The sequence below is a fragment of the Dromiciops gliroides genome, chromosome 3, assembly GCF_019393635.1.
Source record: "Dromiciops gliroides isolate mDroGli1 chromosome 3, mDroGli1.pri, whole genome shotgun sequence".
Classification (NCBI taxonomy): Eukaryota; Metazoa; Chordata; class Mammalia; order Microbiotheria; family Microbiotheriidae; genus Dromiciops; species Dromiciops gliroides.
Window position 1 is genome coordinate 6,255,049 of NC_057863.1, and position 17,757 is coordinate 6,272,805.

The 17,757-nt window shown below is 38.3% G+C and overlaps 1 protein-coding gene across 4 annotated transcripts in view; it reads right to left on the reverse strand.

The window, feature by feature from the left end:
• The window catches only part of OSTN (osteocrin), a 33,070-nt gene extending 20,897 nt beyond the window's left edge, over positions 1-12,173 (reverse strand). The window contains exons 1-2 of one of the 4 annotated variants that reach the window (XM_043996192.1): positions 11,821-12,173; positions 1,135-1,159 (exon numbers count right to left, since the gene is read on the reverse strand). In XM_043996192.1, coding sequence (XP_043852127.1) covers positions 1,135-1,146 — 12 coding nt within the window. In that variant the 5' untranslated portion in view covers positions 1,147-1,159; positions 11,821-12,173. The remainder of the gene's footprint in view (positions 1-1,134; positions 1,160-11,820) is intronic. The other 3 variants (XM_043996191.1, XM_043996194.1, XM_043996193.1) reach the window with 3 other exon arrangements.
• Between the last annotated feature and the right edge of the window lie 5,584 nt (positions 12,174-17,757).

Here is a 17,757-nt window from a genome sequence, read left to right on the forward strand (position 1 = left end):
TATGGCAAAACCAAGGCTAGTGGGAAAGCACTCAATGAATTGAATTCCATTTAAACTGATTCTCTCGGTACAGGGACAATACAGGGATAATTCACAGGTCTTCTTGAACTACCACAGTCCCACAAAAATCATCACCTGCTGCATAAAGACATATGTTCAAGAAAGAGCCATGATACTTGGGGAAAGAGCATTCTCATTGGCTCTTCTATTCCCCTTAAGAGAAAAGACCAGTGAGAATCTCCTGTGAAGGTGTGCCAGAACCCTGGACCTATACTCTAGGCCTGCCTAAGTGCTACCATGTTAATGATGCAACTTCATGTTCTTGGTAAGAACAGCCCGAGATCACACTCCCATGGCATAGAACTCAGCCATTCCAGCTCATGTCTGTTTCATGCTGATGTATCTGATTATGAGCTTCATGAAAAAAACAAAACAGTTATAACAGTGAAATATTCCAAACAAGTATTCCTTGTTATGATCTAATGAGAGAGGACTTCCTATGGAGTTAGAGGACCAGGATTCAAACCTCACATTTATCACTTGCCTCTTTTTGAACTTGGGCAAATCCTTTAGTCTCCCTGGTGTTCAGTTTCCTCATCTATAAAATGAGTTGGCCAGTCTGATCTGCCTCTGGTTTACATTTCAGTTGCAGGTCTACGATCCTGGGATTGGTTATCCTATTATTTTATGGCTCACAGAATGACCTAGGCACTTTCCATTCTATCAAGGAATACAAGAAAAACTAGTATTTCATAACTTTGGTTGTGAAGGTGCTCTCCACCAGCCTTACATTAACATCATCTTTCTTGAATAACAAATATTTCTTAAGTATCTCAGTAGTCACTTGCTTGTGATAGGTTGACGCAGTGTGCCAGTGGTTACTCTAATTTATCATAAGCTTACAAAAAATCTTCTGTATCAAAAAAAATCAATCTTCTCTATGAATGGAGAAAGGAGACAGAAAAGGGAATATTGTAGTTATCTGGTCAACATTCCGGCCGAAAACTTCGAAGTATTCCTGTAGAGAGCTACCCAGGAAGCCTAATCTACCCCCATCTTGTTATTCTTCACTGATTTTCTTCACCATAAAGAAACACATAATATCGATAGTTTTTATTATCTTGGTCTACTTACTTCATTCCCCATTCACCAACTCTCTCTGAAGCATGGAAGAGCAGGAATGATTGTGTCAAAGTGGGTAGAAGATTGGATTTGAAGTCAAGGTACAAATGCCACCCTTGACACATATAAACTGACCCCTAACATGTATATGTTTCATGACAACTAGAAAATCTCTCAATCTCTTAGACACTCAGTTTCCTTACCTGTAAAATGAACATGAAAATACCCCAAGTACCACCTGACATGTTTGTGAGGTTCAGAGAAAGTAAAAAATGTTCACACAGTGCCACATATATGTCACTTGTTCTTATACTATTTTCTTATATTAAAAGTAACAAAGCTTGAAAAATTTCAGGGGTCTTTCCTTGATTGGCTTATCATATGACTGCTATGTACTTCTTATTCCTCAGCTCCTTTCTTGCCCATGGAACTCAGTGGTTGCACAGGACTTTGTGGGCGTTGTCCTGATGTCCACCTCCATCATGTCGACATTGATGCCTACACCCGCATGGGGATGAAAAGTAACAGTGTCACACCTTGGTGATAACCACATCCTGATTACTTGGGGATGTGGGTATAAAAAAAGTGGTCAATTTGAAAACATGTACTCCTATGGTCTAATAACATCCTGGTTGCCTTTAATCTAAAAGTCCCAGGCACCTAAATTTAGTACTGGGGAGACTAATACAAATAAACACCCTGGCACCTGCCACACAAAGCCCATTTTGAAGAACCTGTGAAACCCGAACCCTGCAAAATTAGAAACACAGGAAATGACAGGGAGTGAGCAAGGAGGCTCTCCCAGTTTAGCCCTTCTCTAGTGTTTTGTCCACACTGGGCAAAAATAGCTCACGACTTTGAAATTTACTCACGATCAAGCACAGTGCCCATCACATAGTTCCTTCGTGGTAAACGTTTTCTGATTGATGGCTTGATTGATTATAAGATAGCAACACTGAATAACTTTGTGAGTTAGTCAATAAAATTAGCTTTAAAATATTTGTAGAAGTGAATTCTCTTAGTCAACATTTTGAGTTGCCAAAAAAAAAAAAAGAATCACAAAATCTCCAGTTTGGAAAGGGAATCACAACATGTTAAAATGATCCATACCTTGACAAGAAAAACAAGGACAAAATTTATGCTTTTATATTATAGGTAAGTCATATTAGAAGGAAAAATGAATGCATTTATTTTGACCAAAGAATCCTATTTAAAAGGGAGATATGGGTATGCCCCAGCTGAATCCCCTCCTATTTATCTAATGTGATTAAAAGCATATACTGACTAATCTGTTCAACACTGGATGCCAAGGCAAGTCCATTTTAGACTTTTTCTTTCCCTTCTAATAACAACCTTTGTCAAGTCACAAAACCCATGAAAACTCAACAATGTAACTACAGATGCCAACATCCTGCACAGGATGGTATGAAGATGAAGGAAATTGTTTCTGTGGGAATAAGAGCATTTAATTCACATGACTATTTTAAGAAATGTTTGTAATATACTTAAAGTCTTTCTGGGAGTAAGATACCATAAAATCTAAAAATACATTCCGATTTGTCCAAATATAAGCCCCCTTCAAATATTGACCACACCCCTAAATGAGATACCTATAAAAGTAGATCTATATATATGGATAAACACTAAAAAATAACACTAATTATATGCCACATCCAGTGTTTACACAAACCAGATCTGGGGAAGAAAATGGAGCCTTTATTCAGGATCATATAATATTTTCTTTTCCCCTTACCAAGTTTGGACTCCATCTGCGGAATGAAATATTTCAGATTTCATTATTTGGAGTAGACTGCTATTGATTCCTTTATCTTCATCTCATTCTTGGACTACAGTAATAGGTTTCCTTCTTGACCTCCCTGCTTGCAATTTATATTTTATCCAAGGCATGTGCCGCATAGTTACCAAAGTCATCTTCCTAACACAGAGCTGAACATGTCAGTCACTCCTCAAAAATCTTCAGTGGCTCCCCAGTATCTAACAGAAAATGCATTTACCAAGCCAGACATTTAAATCTTTGAATCTATGTCTAACCCACATCTCTGAGTGTTTTTTTTCTATTATTCCCATTTATGGATGCTTTGTTCATGTCAAATTGAACTCCGAGCTGTTACCTGAATACAATATTTGACCCCCACCATTATACCTTTACCCAAATATTCTTTTATGTCCTAATGCATTTTTTTCCTCCTCACCCTTGACCTCTTCAACTTCCTAACTTCATTTATACCACAGCTGATGTGCCATTACTCATTTAAATCATTTCTGACTCTCTATGCCAGTAAATGACACCTTATTCCTTGCATTAATTTGTATTTAGTTTGTATTTACTGAAATGTATACATGTTTTCTCCACCAATAGATGATAGTATCCTTGAGAATATGCATTTTCCTATTTTAGTCTCTCTTCCCTCAAGGCTAAGTATAGTATCTTGCTGACAATGATCATGAAATAAAGGTTTCTTAAATCAAATTTTTAAAAACTCTGACTTCCTATATTTTATCATGTTTAAATTTTACACAAAATTTTGTCAGAGGAATTTAAAATATAGGAGATTGTTCTAAATAGAGTAGAGAAGTAGACCTGACTGACTATAGCTAACATCACTCCCACTACTTCTAGTATTTCCACTGCTAATATGAAAACGACTAATAAAACCCCTGGTTACAGACTGGTACATATTATAGGTAGAATTTGAACTAATGCCTTCTGGCTTCAATCCCAGAGCTCTTTACATTATTTTCTTCTCCATTATAAGCACTTGCAATTATGTGTTATGAAAACCTTTTTACTTTTAACTTTGAACCTCATTGTGGAGGGAAAAGGAACTTATCACAGGGGCAGAAAATTTCAAATTTTATATAATCTCGGGCTTTATTGACAATATCATACTGCTCCTAATAGTCTTTACTGAGGCAGTCTCAAGATGGGAATGTGATCAGGTATTAATTAAACACATTGTTTGAAACTAACCTCCAACTAAGACAGGGCTTTCAAATAAGTATCCAGTTGAATAAGAAGGATCTAATGCTGTTACAAATGAGCATCTGATTGCATCTGTAGCAATGGATTTGGAGGTAATACTGCCAACATAAGGTCAGTCATTGTGAGAATCTTAGGAGAAATTTGGGAAATAGGACAAATCCAACTGTAGCATCTATCTCTTATTGGGGGATGCCCTTTCCATCCCCTTAATTTATTCAGATAACCAACCACTCTCAGTTTCTCACAATTATATGTGAGTAACAATATATTATTCCTCCTTTTTGAAAAGGTTACTAGCCAACAGATCTGGGAAATTTTCAGAAAGAATTTACTTATGTTTTAGTGAGGCCTTTGATGAAATATTGTACATTATTCTAGTAGTGAAGGAGAAGCAATAATGCAATTCAAAAGATTCAGAATTGGTTAAATGGCAGAAATCAAAGAACAGTGGTCAATTTTTAATGAGATCTTGTTTGAAAATCTCTAGAAAAGTGGCCATGGGGTCTTTATTTGGTTCTATGCTGTTTAATAAGTATATCAATGGGGGGGCAGGTAGGTGGCACAGTGGATAAAGCACCAGACCTTTATTCAGGAGGACCTGAGTTCAAATTCAGACTCAGACACTTGACACTCACTACCTGAGTGACCGTGGTCAAGTCACTTAACCCCCACTGCCCTGCAAAAAAACACAAACAAACCAATAATTATATCAATGACTTGGATGAAGGAATACTTGGCACATGTATCAAATATGCAGATGACCCCAAATTGGGAGGGATGGAAGACGGAAAACTGGAAGACAGGATCAGGAACCAAAAGATCATGACCAGCTTGAGGATTGCGTTGGATCTAATGAGAAAAATTGTGAAAGCATTAATTGTAAATGTTCAATATGGGCTCAAAAAATCAATATCATAAGGATAGGAAGGAGGAGACAGAACCAGGCAGCAGTTTGAAAAACAAAAGGATCCAGATGGTGTGTAGTTAGAAGACAAAAATATTACTATGATCTTGGGCTCAATGAAGAGCAGAAGAGTTTCCAATAATAAACAGGTGAGCATGATTCTGTACTCTACCTTGTTCCTCCCATATCTAGAATACTTTTTCAACTGTGGATGCCCATTCTTTCCCTGGGAAGAATCAGCAGCAATGTTTATCATGGTGTGCCAAAGGGTGTGAAGCTTCACAGTGGGCCATACTTACTTTTCATTATTTTATTAAAGGTACATCCACACTTTGTTGGTTTTTTTCAAACTTATGTTCTATCCCTATTAGTTCAGAGAAAGCTCCTCACTTGAGATTTAGGCACATTTCTGCTCCAGCTCAAAATGTGTCAAGATTGAAATGAATCTCTCACCCTCTGCCTTTGATTCTAAGCCATTAAAATGTTTTTTAATGATATTTCTCCCCTCAACACATATAGGGTAAAAAAAATCAGTATTCATTTCTTTTGAGTGGAATGTCCACACACCACAGAGATGATTCCTTACACAAGACCTCAACAAAACTACATTTTGGACACAAATGTTATTCAGAGATACTCAGGCATGGAAACCATGGGACGTGGGATTTTGCATGTCTACTTAATTCTTAACAACCCTTATGTAATAAATAAATGGATATCTAAAACCAAAATAATTTCATTCAAGAACTAGAAAGAAGATATCTCCAAATGCCAGAAGAATTTCTTGTTTGTTTGTCTGTTGATGAAGCTCCCAGATAATGACCGTTGTTCTCTAAACTTCAAGCCATTACAGTTTTATGTTTGAGGAAGAAAATAGTCTCATATAAATTAACCACTTAGATTGCTATGGTCATTGTCTGTATGAGAGCAAGCCGGCTAAGAACAGCTACCATACTGTGGGCTGTTTTTAAACTCCTTGGCTTCTCCTCTCCTTCTACCTTACTAATGCTCAGAATCATCTAATAACCCATATGGAATAGTGTGTATGTGTGTATGTGCGCGCACGTGCATGCATTCAAAAGGAAGAGCTGAAGCCTAAAAGTCCAATGAGTTTGTCACCCCATAATCCAGACTGTCAATGCATTTGTCACTTCATCTGGGTGGGTGGATGTTTCCTCCCTCCTTTTAGATTGCAGTCCATCCCTGCTTGTCTATACTTTACAAATCTTGCCTCTGTCCTTCCATGGTTTTTATTTTTGTGTGAGGCAATTGGGATTAAGTGACTTGCCCAGGGTCACACAGCCAGTAAGTGTTAAGTGTCTGAGGCCGGATTTGAACTCAGGTCCTCCTGACTCTGGGGCCGTTGCTTTATCCACTGCACCACCTAGCTGCCCCTTCCTCCTATGTTTTTAATAGAGGAGGATAACCCAAAGTGCTTGGGGCTCTTCATTATGCACTCTTGGCATCATAAAGATAACAGTGATGCGCATGAGCTATCTCTCACTATTTCTCAGTCATGCTATATAGCCTATTCATCCTTTAAGTTGGAAGTAGTCTTGTCAATAGACCCAATGGTAAAGTGAACAAGGTGTCTGAGGACTTGAGTTCAAATTTCATCTCTGATGTTTTCTTACCTGTGTGACCTTGGGCAAATAACTCTACCTTCTCAGCCTCAGTTTCCTTATCTGTAAAATAAGGGGGTTGGAATAGACATGAGGTATTTTCCACATCTGGGTCCATGATCGCTTTTAAAATAAGGTTAAATTAGCTGTTTTCTGTGAGCCCTTCCACCTCTAGCTCTCTGATCTGATGATCTTTAATACCACTGGGGACTTTTTCATAATGAACCACTTTTGCACCAGAGAATTCTGGAGGAGTCTGGAAATAGAAAATGCTTGGCATTGTGGCAGTGGGGGCCAGAGCACACACAATTTTGCATATCCCCACTGCTTACAAATGCAAATAAGGAAAGTGGAAAGTTTGATTTCTAATCTCAGTATCTGTAGGGACTGCAAAATAAGGTTAGAATACTCAGGCTGTATCTTTATTGGAGACTACAATATGATACATAGAAATTGCTTTGGGAAATCAAATGCCCTCATCAATTAAATTAACATTCCTAAGCTCATGTCTCATGATCTCAGGCTCAAAGGCTCTAGGGCATCTCCTCATTATTGGAAGCCATATGTCCTCTCTGTATGTGAATAGCCATTAGCAATGTGCTTTTCCTTAGGTTTGGGATTTCTTATATTGGTCTTTTTAAGATAGGATTTACCTATAGTTTAAAAAAGATTCCCTTCCTGTGCAAATCAAAATGATTACAAATACATAATATCACCTTTGCTATGCCATTTATTCTATTTGTGGTATTTCCCCTGTTTTTAGAAACCATATTACATAGACAACTTGGGAAACCATTACTATAAGCATATATCTGTTTTAATCTCTTAGAAGTTTCTTCTTCATCACTTTCAGTGTTTAGGAAAAGGTAGTTGGGAGTAACCCACCTTTGGGATTTAAAGTGAATCACACTAGAATGAAGGTAATACTCATTAGGACAGAACAAGAAACATAGCAGTTAGTTACCTGTGTAACCCAGAATTTTCCTTACTATGACTTGGTCACAGAAGTGCCAGGGGGTTCTCATTGGGAGTCCATTATAACTATAATGGAATCTCATGGCATAGAGCCTCAAGCTGGTGGCATGCCATGGTTTTAATGTGCTCTAAAGAGGACACATTCCTATTTGATCATCATGCACATTGGGTGAGCAAAATGAAACTTGAATGGTCAGGCCACTGAAGCTGATTTCCATATGAGCTTTTTGTTGAGTGAGTTGGGTATATACTGACACAAGGTCAAATCTGCTGGAGCTTATTTAGAGGAAGTATTCCAAAGGAGAAGGCAAGATTTGCACTAGTTCTAATGACTAGAAACGTCTAGATGAGATCCACTCATCTCTCCTACCTTGTTCTATTAACAAAATATGAAGGTCCTTGATTATGTGTGGATTGTATTAAACCAGGAAATATGTTTTTACCATAGAGCTCTGCAAATAATATATGTAGAAGACTAAGAAAAGCAGTGATGAAATAATACAACACCACACATGCCTTGGATATGCAAAGGTACAATCCACCAATGGCATGTGAATTGATTATGAATAACAACTCTTTCCTGTGGGCTTTACCCCTTGGGTTCTTCTGTTGGAATCAGGAAGTGTTGTCTTTAATTTTGACCTCTCACATGTACCAGCTGTTTGATTACATACAAGGTAGGCAACTCCTCCTAAGTACTTCAAGTGAGTTACAGATTAGCAGTTCATCTCAATCAGTGGAGAGAGTTCACACATAAGGAATTCCTTTCACTAATGAAATAACATTCTGTTGCATGTGTGCATAGACACACATGCACACCTACACACATGTACACACACATGCCCTTTAGTCTTTAATAGCTTAAAACTATACAAAGACATTTGGAAAAGCCAAATCACTTTCACATTGAATATTTCATTTGATCTTACAACCCTGTGAGGCGGGAAGACTAGAACAAATATTCTCATTTTCCTGATTAGTACAGAGAGTCACAGAATGATCAAATGCTTTGTCTGAGGAATTTGGTGGAGGACCCAAACTTGGATCTCAGTTCCTTCACTTAGGTTTGCCTACATCTGATCTCTTCTCAGTTCATATTCATAGGGAGGAGCAGTGAAAGGAGGTAGGGCATTCAAGGCAATATGGAAGTTAAACACTATATGGGATACCTGATTTTTTAAAAACTCTCATTTCAATCCAGGTGTGTCTGAAAGGCTGAAGCTGAACAAAATGCCAAAATGAATAACTAAAATTCTATGAAATACTGTTGGACAGCTTCTGGGATGTGTTCTCCTGCTCAATTATTCTCTGCTCCCTACTCTTTGATGGGGATAAACAGCATCACTTCTCAGACTCAGGCAAAAATCTCTCTAAGCAGGGTTGCCTCATCTCCTTAAACATTTTTATTTGGGTTATACTTTCCTTGGGTGGGAGGGAAGAAGAAAAATTCATAGTTTTGCTTAAAAAGCATTTTCTTGTGGCTAGAAGGGTGGGGGGCAAATTGCTTGAGTTACTGAATGAGGTTGCCACAGAATGTAGACTGCCCCTATAGGTTCTGCTAGGCTGCCTGGCATATTCAGAATGAGTCAACTGAGAAAGTGTGAAAGAAAACCCACACTGAATGGAGAACAAGATTGATCCAGCTGCCACTGGATCATCTCCACCCAGAAAAATGGCTTGGCCAATCATGAAGAGTTAATTGTATATGTAGCAGAAGAGGGCAGAATAAATGATGGGGCTAAAATCACCCTGGTATGCATTGTGGAAAGCAAACATTTGATTACATTACCATCCATTGCCAGAAAACTCTCAGTTTTTCAATCACTTCTGCATTGGCCATCTCATTGTGCCAGCTGTTCAAAATATCTCTAATTAGTTCAATGTGTTTTTCTTTTCAAATTGTAAAACAAAAGTTTAATTCTCTTCTCTTACCTCTGAATTTGTGAATCCCTAGTGCTCAGTGGTGCCTGGTCCCAGATTTGGAGATATGGCCGAGGGACAGCAGACAAGAGCAGGCACAAAAAGACAGGCCAGAGAAGGCTTTGTTCTAGAAGGATTTAGGATTGTCATGGTTTGAATTTGGAAGAGAGTTCTTATCAACTGTAGATCAGAATCCTAAGCCAGTGACAAGTTTAACCATCCTATAGGCTTCAGCCTGAATATTGCTGGGATATCTCCAACTTCTCGGATATTTAGAAAACAACTTAAAACACAAGGAAAATGAAAAAAAAAGTCGTGGCATGTATAATGCAAGTTGGGCATTATTCTAGAGACTATGGTACTATTAATCTTATGAGCATTCTCACCAGACTTGCTTACTCATGAACCTGGTCTGGACATGTAATTTCACTGGTACAGGGAACTCATGAAGTAGAAACTCTTTCTACTAATGCATATTGAACAATTCTCTGCAATTAAAGTTTTAAAAAGTTACCAGGGGAATTGAGAGGTTATTTGACTCACCTATGGTGTATTGCAATTATATTTAAGAAGGAGGATTTGAAACCAGCTCTTCCTGACTCCAAACCTAGCCTTTTATCTGTCGCATGGCCTCTTTCATAATATTACATCAATTCTTTCCCATCCAAGTTGAATAGACCATAGAGGGCCTTTAATGAGCACCCACTGCCCATTTTGTACATACAAAGTGGAGCATGATTGGTCATTTGTCCAAAGTCACCCAAGAATTCATTGGCAGAGTCAGGATCAGAAATGGAGCAGCTCTCCCGCCTCACTCATGTGTCTCAGGGTTCAATAAAAATATTTCATCAAATAAGCCTTTAAAACATCATGGGCTCCCTAATGAATCTGGTCCCAAGCAGCATCATTAATTAATGTATTTTACTTCTCTACCAGAGCTTGGATATACGAAATGAGAAGGATCTACAATCTAGCAAATGCAAATGGGAATAGATTTAGATAGATTGCCTAGGTATAGACATACACACATCTGCACCCATGTATGCCAACATTGTACATGCACATGAAAGTGCATCTATGTATTTCATGTACATACACATGCATACACACATTCATAGATGCCGAGAAAGAGAGAAAACAAATCAATGTTGAGGTGCAATATATTCTTAAACATTTATGACCTTTGAAAAACAACATCAGAAGACCTAGAATAGAATAAAAGGGTCTGAGCAAGTCGCTCCACGAGGGGATCTCAGGTGGCCATTGGTCTGCATGAACTTGACTTGGATGACATCTAGTCCCAGAAGCCTTTTGTTAGAAAGTCTGCCTGACTCCTGAGGAAGTTCTGAAAAGAAGAGAATTGTGTTTTCTGGACTGTCAGGTGCTGTTTCATCAGCTTGAAAGGCATGAAGAAAACCTCATCACCTGTGGGTGGATTTCTAATTACAGATAGCATCAATGCCACCAAACCTGGAATCAGAGTCATTCTGTGTTCCAACAATAATGTTCTAGTATTAGCAGTTAATTAGCAACATATTGAAATAATAATATATATTTTTTAAAAAGCAACTTTGTTTAAAAATGTATAGTTACTTCTAAATGAAACCAAAATGTCAATTTAAAGTGCTCAGAAAAGTAACCCCTTACTGGAATCAAAGAACAAAGTCTAAAGCTTAGATCTCATACTTTAAAAAAAAATTATTAGATTCAAATTTCATAGTGCATTTCTAAAGTTTAAGATGGCAAAATTCTTTTAAAAACCTCATTAATCTTTCCTTTTAAAAATTAAGTCATATTTCTTCTCTGTGGATTAGCAGAATAAAATATAAAGGAAAAAACACTTTGCAACAATTTTTTCAAATTAATAAATTTATGCATTTTTTATTTTCAGGAATTATAAACATCAAACAAGACAATAACATTTTAAAAACAATAGCAACAAGCAGCTTTGAACCACTAACTTAAACACTTTTTACAAACTCTTTTGGAAATAGGGGGAATGAGTTGAGCTTCTTGTGAATCTATGATAAGACAAAATTAGTTACCCAAATTAAATAATCATGAGTTTCTTCCCTAGATATACACTACAGAAACTGGTTTTTTAAAAATCCTAACTCATCGTATATATAGTGGAAATAGAGTTTTCATGGTATCCTAGCAATAGGGTTTTAAATTTAGTAAAACTGACAAATAAATGAAATACCAAAGAATCTGTGAAAACAGAAGATTAGGGCTTTTCTTAAAGGATTTTTCCATGTCCTTATTTTGCTTACCTTGTTCAAAATTCAAGAGATCCGGATCTGAAAGACGTTCCTATGCTCTTTCTCCCTAACTTTGCCCTGATGCTGAGCTTTTTTTCAGAGTTTTTATAGTTTCAGCCTTACACTCCTTACTCCAATCCCTGCCTTTGCTTTCTCTTACATCATTTCTACAGATTTTCCACTGATCCTTTAACTAAGCCTCTCTCTCTCTCTCTCTCTCTCTCTCTCTCTCTCTCTCTCTCTCTCTCTCTCTCTCTCTCTCTCTCTCTCTCTCTCTCTCTCTTTTCAGCCCCCTCTCTTGCTTTGCTTTAACTCTCTCTGTCTCTCTCCTTTCCCTGGCCCTAAATTGTTAAATCTCTTGCTTTGATCAAGGTGACTGGGTGCAATTAAAGCTTTGGCTGTTGGTGAAAGGAGTGTGACAGGAAAGGGAGAAAGCATCATGTTTAGCCTCAGACTCATCACCTCTTCTTGGGGTTTTAAGCAGGCTCTGATTATTACAAATCACACTAGAGAAACATAATACCTCATGACATGTTTAAACCATAAATCACTGGGGTTTTTGGAATTACGATTTGGGGATGAAACATGTGCTTTAAGGTTCATAATCAGACCCCCCCCATGCCTTTATTATTATTTTTCTAGCTGCTCTAAATTAAAATGAACATCTTTGGAAATGGCGAGTGTTTTTGCCATCTGTTGTGGCCACTTTGCTGTGTCAGTGAAGTTTGTAGCTCCCCAGACATCCCATCGCTAAAATGGGAAGACTGACATTATCAAATCTATAAATACGGAACTGTAAAATCTGGGCTATAAATGCAGAGAGCCTAAGTACTCCCTTATGACTTTTATTTGTGTATGTGTGTGTGTGTGTGTGTGGGGTGTCATAGGACTATGGATTTAGAGCTGAAAGAAAATAGAGAGACCATCTATTCCAACTTTCTCATTTTATATATGAAAAAAATAAGGCTCAGGTTAAGTGATTTACCCAGTTACCAAGGAATTAAACTTCTGAGACATGATTTGAACTTAGAACTTCTGACTACATCAGGCATACTCTTTACATTGTCCAATGACTCCAACAAGTGACTTTTAAACTTCATATACACAAAAATTTGCTACATGATTTCCTCAGTGGAGTGAACCCCCAGTGCAGAAATTTCCTTTGCTGAGACAGTCAAACAATTGTTTTGTAACTTGCAGTCTCAGAGAATTGTCTGGGGGCACCAAGGAATTAAGAGATTTGTTTATGATCACACATCTAGTACATGTCAGAAGCAGGACTTAAACCCAGAGCTTCCTTACTTCCAGGGGAGTCATCTAGTCATATGGCATGTTTGTACATGCACACATATGTCTGAAGTATATATACACTTATGTCCATTTACATATACATTATACATATACATACATATGTAAGTATAAATACATGTATAAATGCATGTATTCACAAAGTACAACCTGTCTGTCCCCTACCCCCACAAAATTATTTAACAATATAAATTACAGATCAATTTCCAGAATATCTTGGTGGAGAGACTTTCTATCTGGAGAATTTTTAGTAGGTTTAAAATCATAAAATTAGATATATGGAGAGAGAGAGAGGGAGAGAGAGAGAGAGAGAGAGAGAGAGAGAGAGAGAGAGAGAGAGAGAGAGAGAGAGAGAGAGAGAGAGAGAGAGAAAGAGATGCTAGACATTTCTACAGTACACAGATAGGCATATATGTATGGAAGGACAAAGTTTGCATGTGTCTAGAATTTCTGGGTAAACAGCTAGAGTATGGATAAATGGAAAAAGTTCTAGACTTGGAGTCAGAAAACCTGAGTTCAATTCCCAGCTCTTCTTCTTACTTCCTCTGTGTCCTTACAAAGTAACTTAGTCCCATTGAGCTTCTTTTCCTTATTTGTAAAAAATGATGCCATAAGATTAAATAACCTCTAAGATTTCTTTTAACTTTAAATCTAGGGTCATCTGATATTGCCAGTCATGAAGACAACCTCAAAAATGCCATAGCTTTTAAAGGATCATATCAATACATGTCTAGCAAATGTATTTTGCTAGAAGACATAAAAAAAGGAGATCATAAATTTCCACAGCCGAGCTGAGTAGGGTTGCTTGATTTTCTGTAGAACATTCAAAATCAAACTCACAAATATAGGAGCTATATGATTCCACCTAACCCAGAAAGGGAGAACAAATCAAGAGCGAAATGGATGAGCATGATGGCCAAATGTTCCATTTTCATGAGGGGCTTCCAGGGATAATATGTGCCTCAACAAGCCTGAAATTTGAGTTATTGGCAGGAGTTGTGAAATCAAAATAAAAATATAGCCTAATTGTAGACCCTCATTTAGACTTTTGTGACACAAAACTATGCTAACTTGAGTTCACATGATGGAAAACTCTCAATATAGATTTAACTGGCTTTTCATAACTCTCTCAGCATCCAGGGTTCTCATCTTCCCTTCTGTCTATCCTGGCAACTCAGTCTGTGCGGTGCTGAAAAGGCTATCCACAGCTATGCTGTCACAACTCTGTTACTTGGGAGTCTAAAGATGCCACCCTATTTGTAGATTTTGTTGACCTGTTCAAAAACTTGATGTTACTGCGGTACAGCCATGAAAATTAAAAGCCATGTACATTCACACAGATCAGAGATGTAGATATGGAAGGTCCCATGAAGATCATCTAATCTGACCCTCTCATTTTACAGACATGCTGAAATAGGGTGACCTGTACAAGGTCTCCTTGGTAGTAAGTGGCAAAGCCAGGGTTCTTTCCCAGATTGGCCAAATCTGGACCCATCTTACTTTACCTCACTTCTTTGCTATTGATATGAAATCAACATTGATGATGCTTTGTTTTGTCATCTATTCATGAACTTAAACTTGATCAAATATTTTTGGCTCATTAATAAAAGCAATGGGAAGAAAAAATGTGACTTCTTGTGTTGGTGAGGAGACAAAGATGAACTCAAAGTGAGAGGAGAACAAGTATATAGGAACAAGACATATTTCCCAGAATACACATGGGGATCCTGCCTTTACTCAATGTGAGCTCCTTGAGATCAGGGCCAGTTGCACTTTCACTTTTGTATCCACAGTGCCCAGCTTGGTGCCTGACACATAAGAAATGTTCATTAAATGCTTTTTGGTGTATTGGAAAATAGCAATTGTGTAGCTGTTTTCATACCCTGAAACTTGGAGCAGATAAAGTGCATTACCAATGTTCCTCCTTCCAAATTGGCTACAACAAGAGTCCCAAACTCACTGATCAGGAGAAATGGTGGCATTATTGACTGCTGTTGCTTGTATTTTATTGCCCTCCCCCAACCCCACCAGCATCCTGTATGTTCTCTGTTATATATCTTCCTGGTGGTGGCAGTGGTGGAACTGTGCTCACCCATACTGTGGGGACAGAGAACCCCATCTGAGGTTGTGCAAGTAAGACTTGAGTCACTCTGCATACACCTGCATCTGGAAAGAGCCCAGAGTGGGGCATCTGAAATGGCTGGGTTTCAATCTCAGGCAAGTCAGGTGATGTCGCATTTGTAGCATGAGGGCCATTGGACCACATGTCATTAATTTCCCTTCTAGCTCTCCATACTAAGCATACAATTTCACTCTCTTTTTATGGAGGAAAAGGAGGTAAGCCACATCTGGCCTGAAAGCCATGCTGTTATACTGTGGTGAGCTGGGTCATCTTCAGAAAGCTTCGCTGGGGAGCATACCACCAACTCTGGAAGAGAGAGACTGCTCCCAGCTCCCCAGGACTTGTTGTGGTGCTTGTCAGGAGTTTCTTCTTTATTCCCTCAATGTTTGAATTGATGTGGCTTGCCATTCATCCAGAAGGGAAATCCAAGAGCTTGGGAGACCTCCTTGTATTTCTCTGGGTAAATGAGGAGCAGTCTGTAGCTTAGTCTTGGACCCAGCCGCCATCAATGAGGCTTCCACAGAGTTGGCTCACAGCTCTTCTTCTGATCTGATTTGACTATGTTCAAACCCCTTTCCCTTGATAGGGATGCCCAGCTGAGGGGATCATCGTGGGATGCACTGGACTTGGCATACAAATCCTGGCTCTGTTCTTACTTGCAGAATAAAAGTGGAGAGATTATTTAACATTTCTGAACCTCAATTTTCTTCTCTATGAAATGGGAAGAACAATAACATCACTCTATTAAAGACTTTGGAGGGCTGCCACATGGAATAAGTAGTAGCTGTGTGCTACTTGTCCCTAGAGGGCGGAATGATGAGAAGTTATAAAGAACTAGATATAGGTCTGCTCCAAAAGAAAGTTTCCTACCAATGAGAGCTGTATTAGAGGGGGCATTTACTCCTTTGGGAAGTACCAATTCCATTGTTCCCAGGTGTTTCAGCAATGAACCAAAGAGCACCTGTCATGTATATACAATGCAGAAGTGATTTTTGAACAGGTGAGTTGAATGGAATTCAGGGGTGCACCAGAGCCAGGTCTAAGTTACTCCCAAGAGCCAATTGTTAAATCGGCAGTGTGAATATTATACCTCTGAAATTGACAAATATCACAAATCAGGGATGGCTTTATTATTTTGTTGATTTCTAAACTTAAGAAAGTGATGGAGAAAATGTTAATAATTCAGGTTAAACTTAAAGTGTGTTCTGTATACATTTTTGGAAGAGCTGCTTGTTAAACATTTACCAGAACACCTTCAACCAGATGCCTTTGAAGTTCCCTACAGTTCTTAAATTCTATGATTCCTTTGTCAACTGCCCCCATGACTGTTTTTTTTTTTAAGTGAGGCAATTGGGGGTTAAGTGAGTTGCCCAGGCTCACATAGCTAGTAAGTGTTAAGTGTCTGAGGTCGGATTTGAACTCAGGTCTCCTGAATTCAGGGCCAGTGCTCCATCCACTGCACCACCTAGCTGCCCCCCATGATTGTTTTGATGCACTTTTCCTATAAAATATAAAATGCCTTATTAACGTGGCTTCTTGTTGTTGTTGTCATTGTCGTTGTTGCTGTGGTGGTTGTGGTTGTGGTTGTGGTTATAGTTCTCTGGAATAGTGGATCCCACAAGTCATCAAAATTCATTTTTCTTCATTTCCTTGAGGACTGGAGAACTTCCCTGAATGGGTTGCCAGATTTAATGTCCATTCATTCTAGCATTTATTCCATTAATATCGACTGAGTAGCTACTATGTGAATATTTGCCAATGGAAATAGGTCCAAGATGTCTGAGGATTGTCCAGAATTAACCTGAGAGTAGACCATATATTAAACAGTTTATAGATTAAATAAGAAGCAGTGTCCCAGTGGGAGATTCAGGAATACCTGGAGTCAAAATGTCCTTTTGATACCCACTGTGTGGAACATATAAATTATTGTTGGTGTTTGTCCTTCATTTTTGAGAAGAACTGATGACATCAGGGGCAATGTATGTGAATTGTATGTGAATTGAATTTGAGTGAGGCAGAGTTGTGCAAAGTCTTCAGCATCACTCTTTTTTTCCAGAGTCATCAAAATACAATGGTGAGGCAAAAGTAAAACCAACTGGTAATGGCCCAGGATGCAGTGGATGACCTTGGTGACTTTGGTGTCTGACCAAATTCTAAGCACTCCACAGCACCTGTTTCAGCTGCCTTCAGGGATATTGGAACGAATTGTTCTCATCTGCCCATTCCACCAGAGAAAGTCTTCACATGCTTCATGTGATTGAGAGTGGAGGTGGTGGTGTCAATTATTACATTTCTCTGGGATTCAGACAGATTCTCTATGACTTCCCAATCAAGACATGAAGAGTTGTAATCTACTTTAGTGGAAGAACTTACAACACAGAGTTCATTACATGAAAACAATCTATGATTCTTCATGCATTTGTATAAAATGGACAAAGGTAAAACAAACATAAACTCAGAAAACTACACTGATATCTATAATTTCCTATGCTCAATAAGAAATTTTATGAAAATTAAAG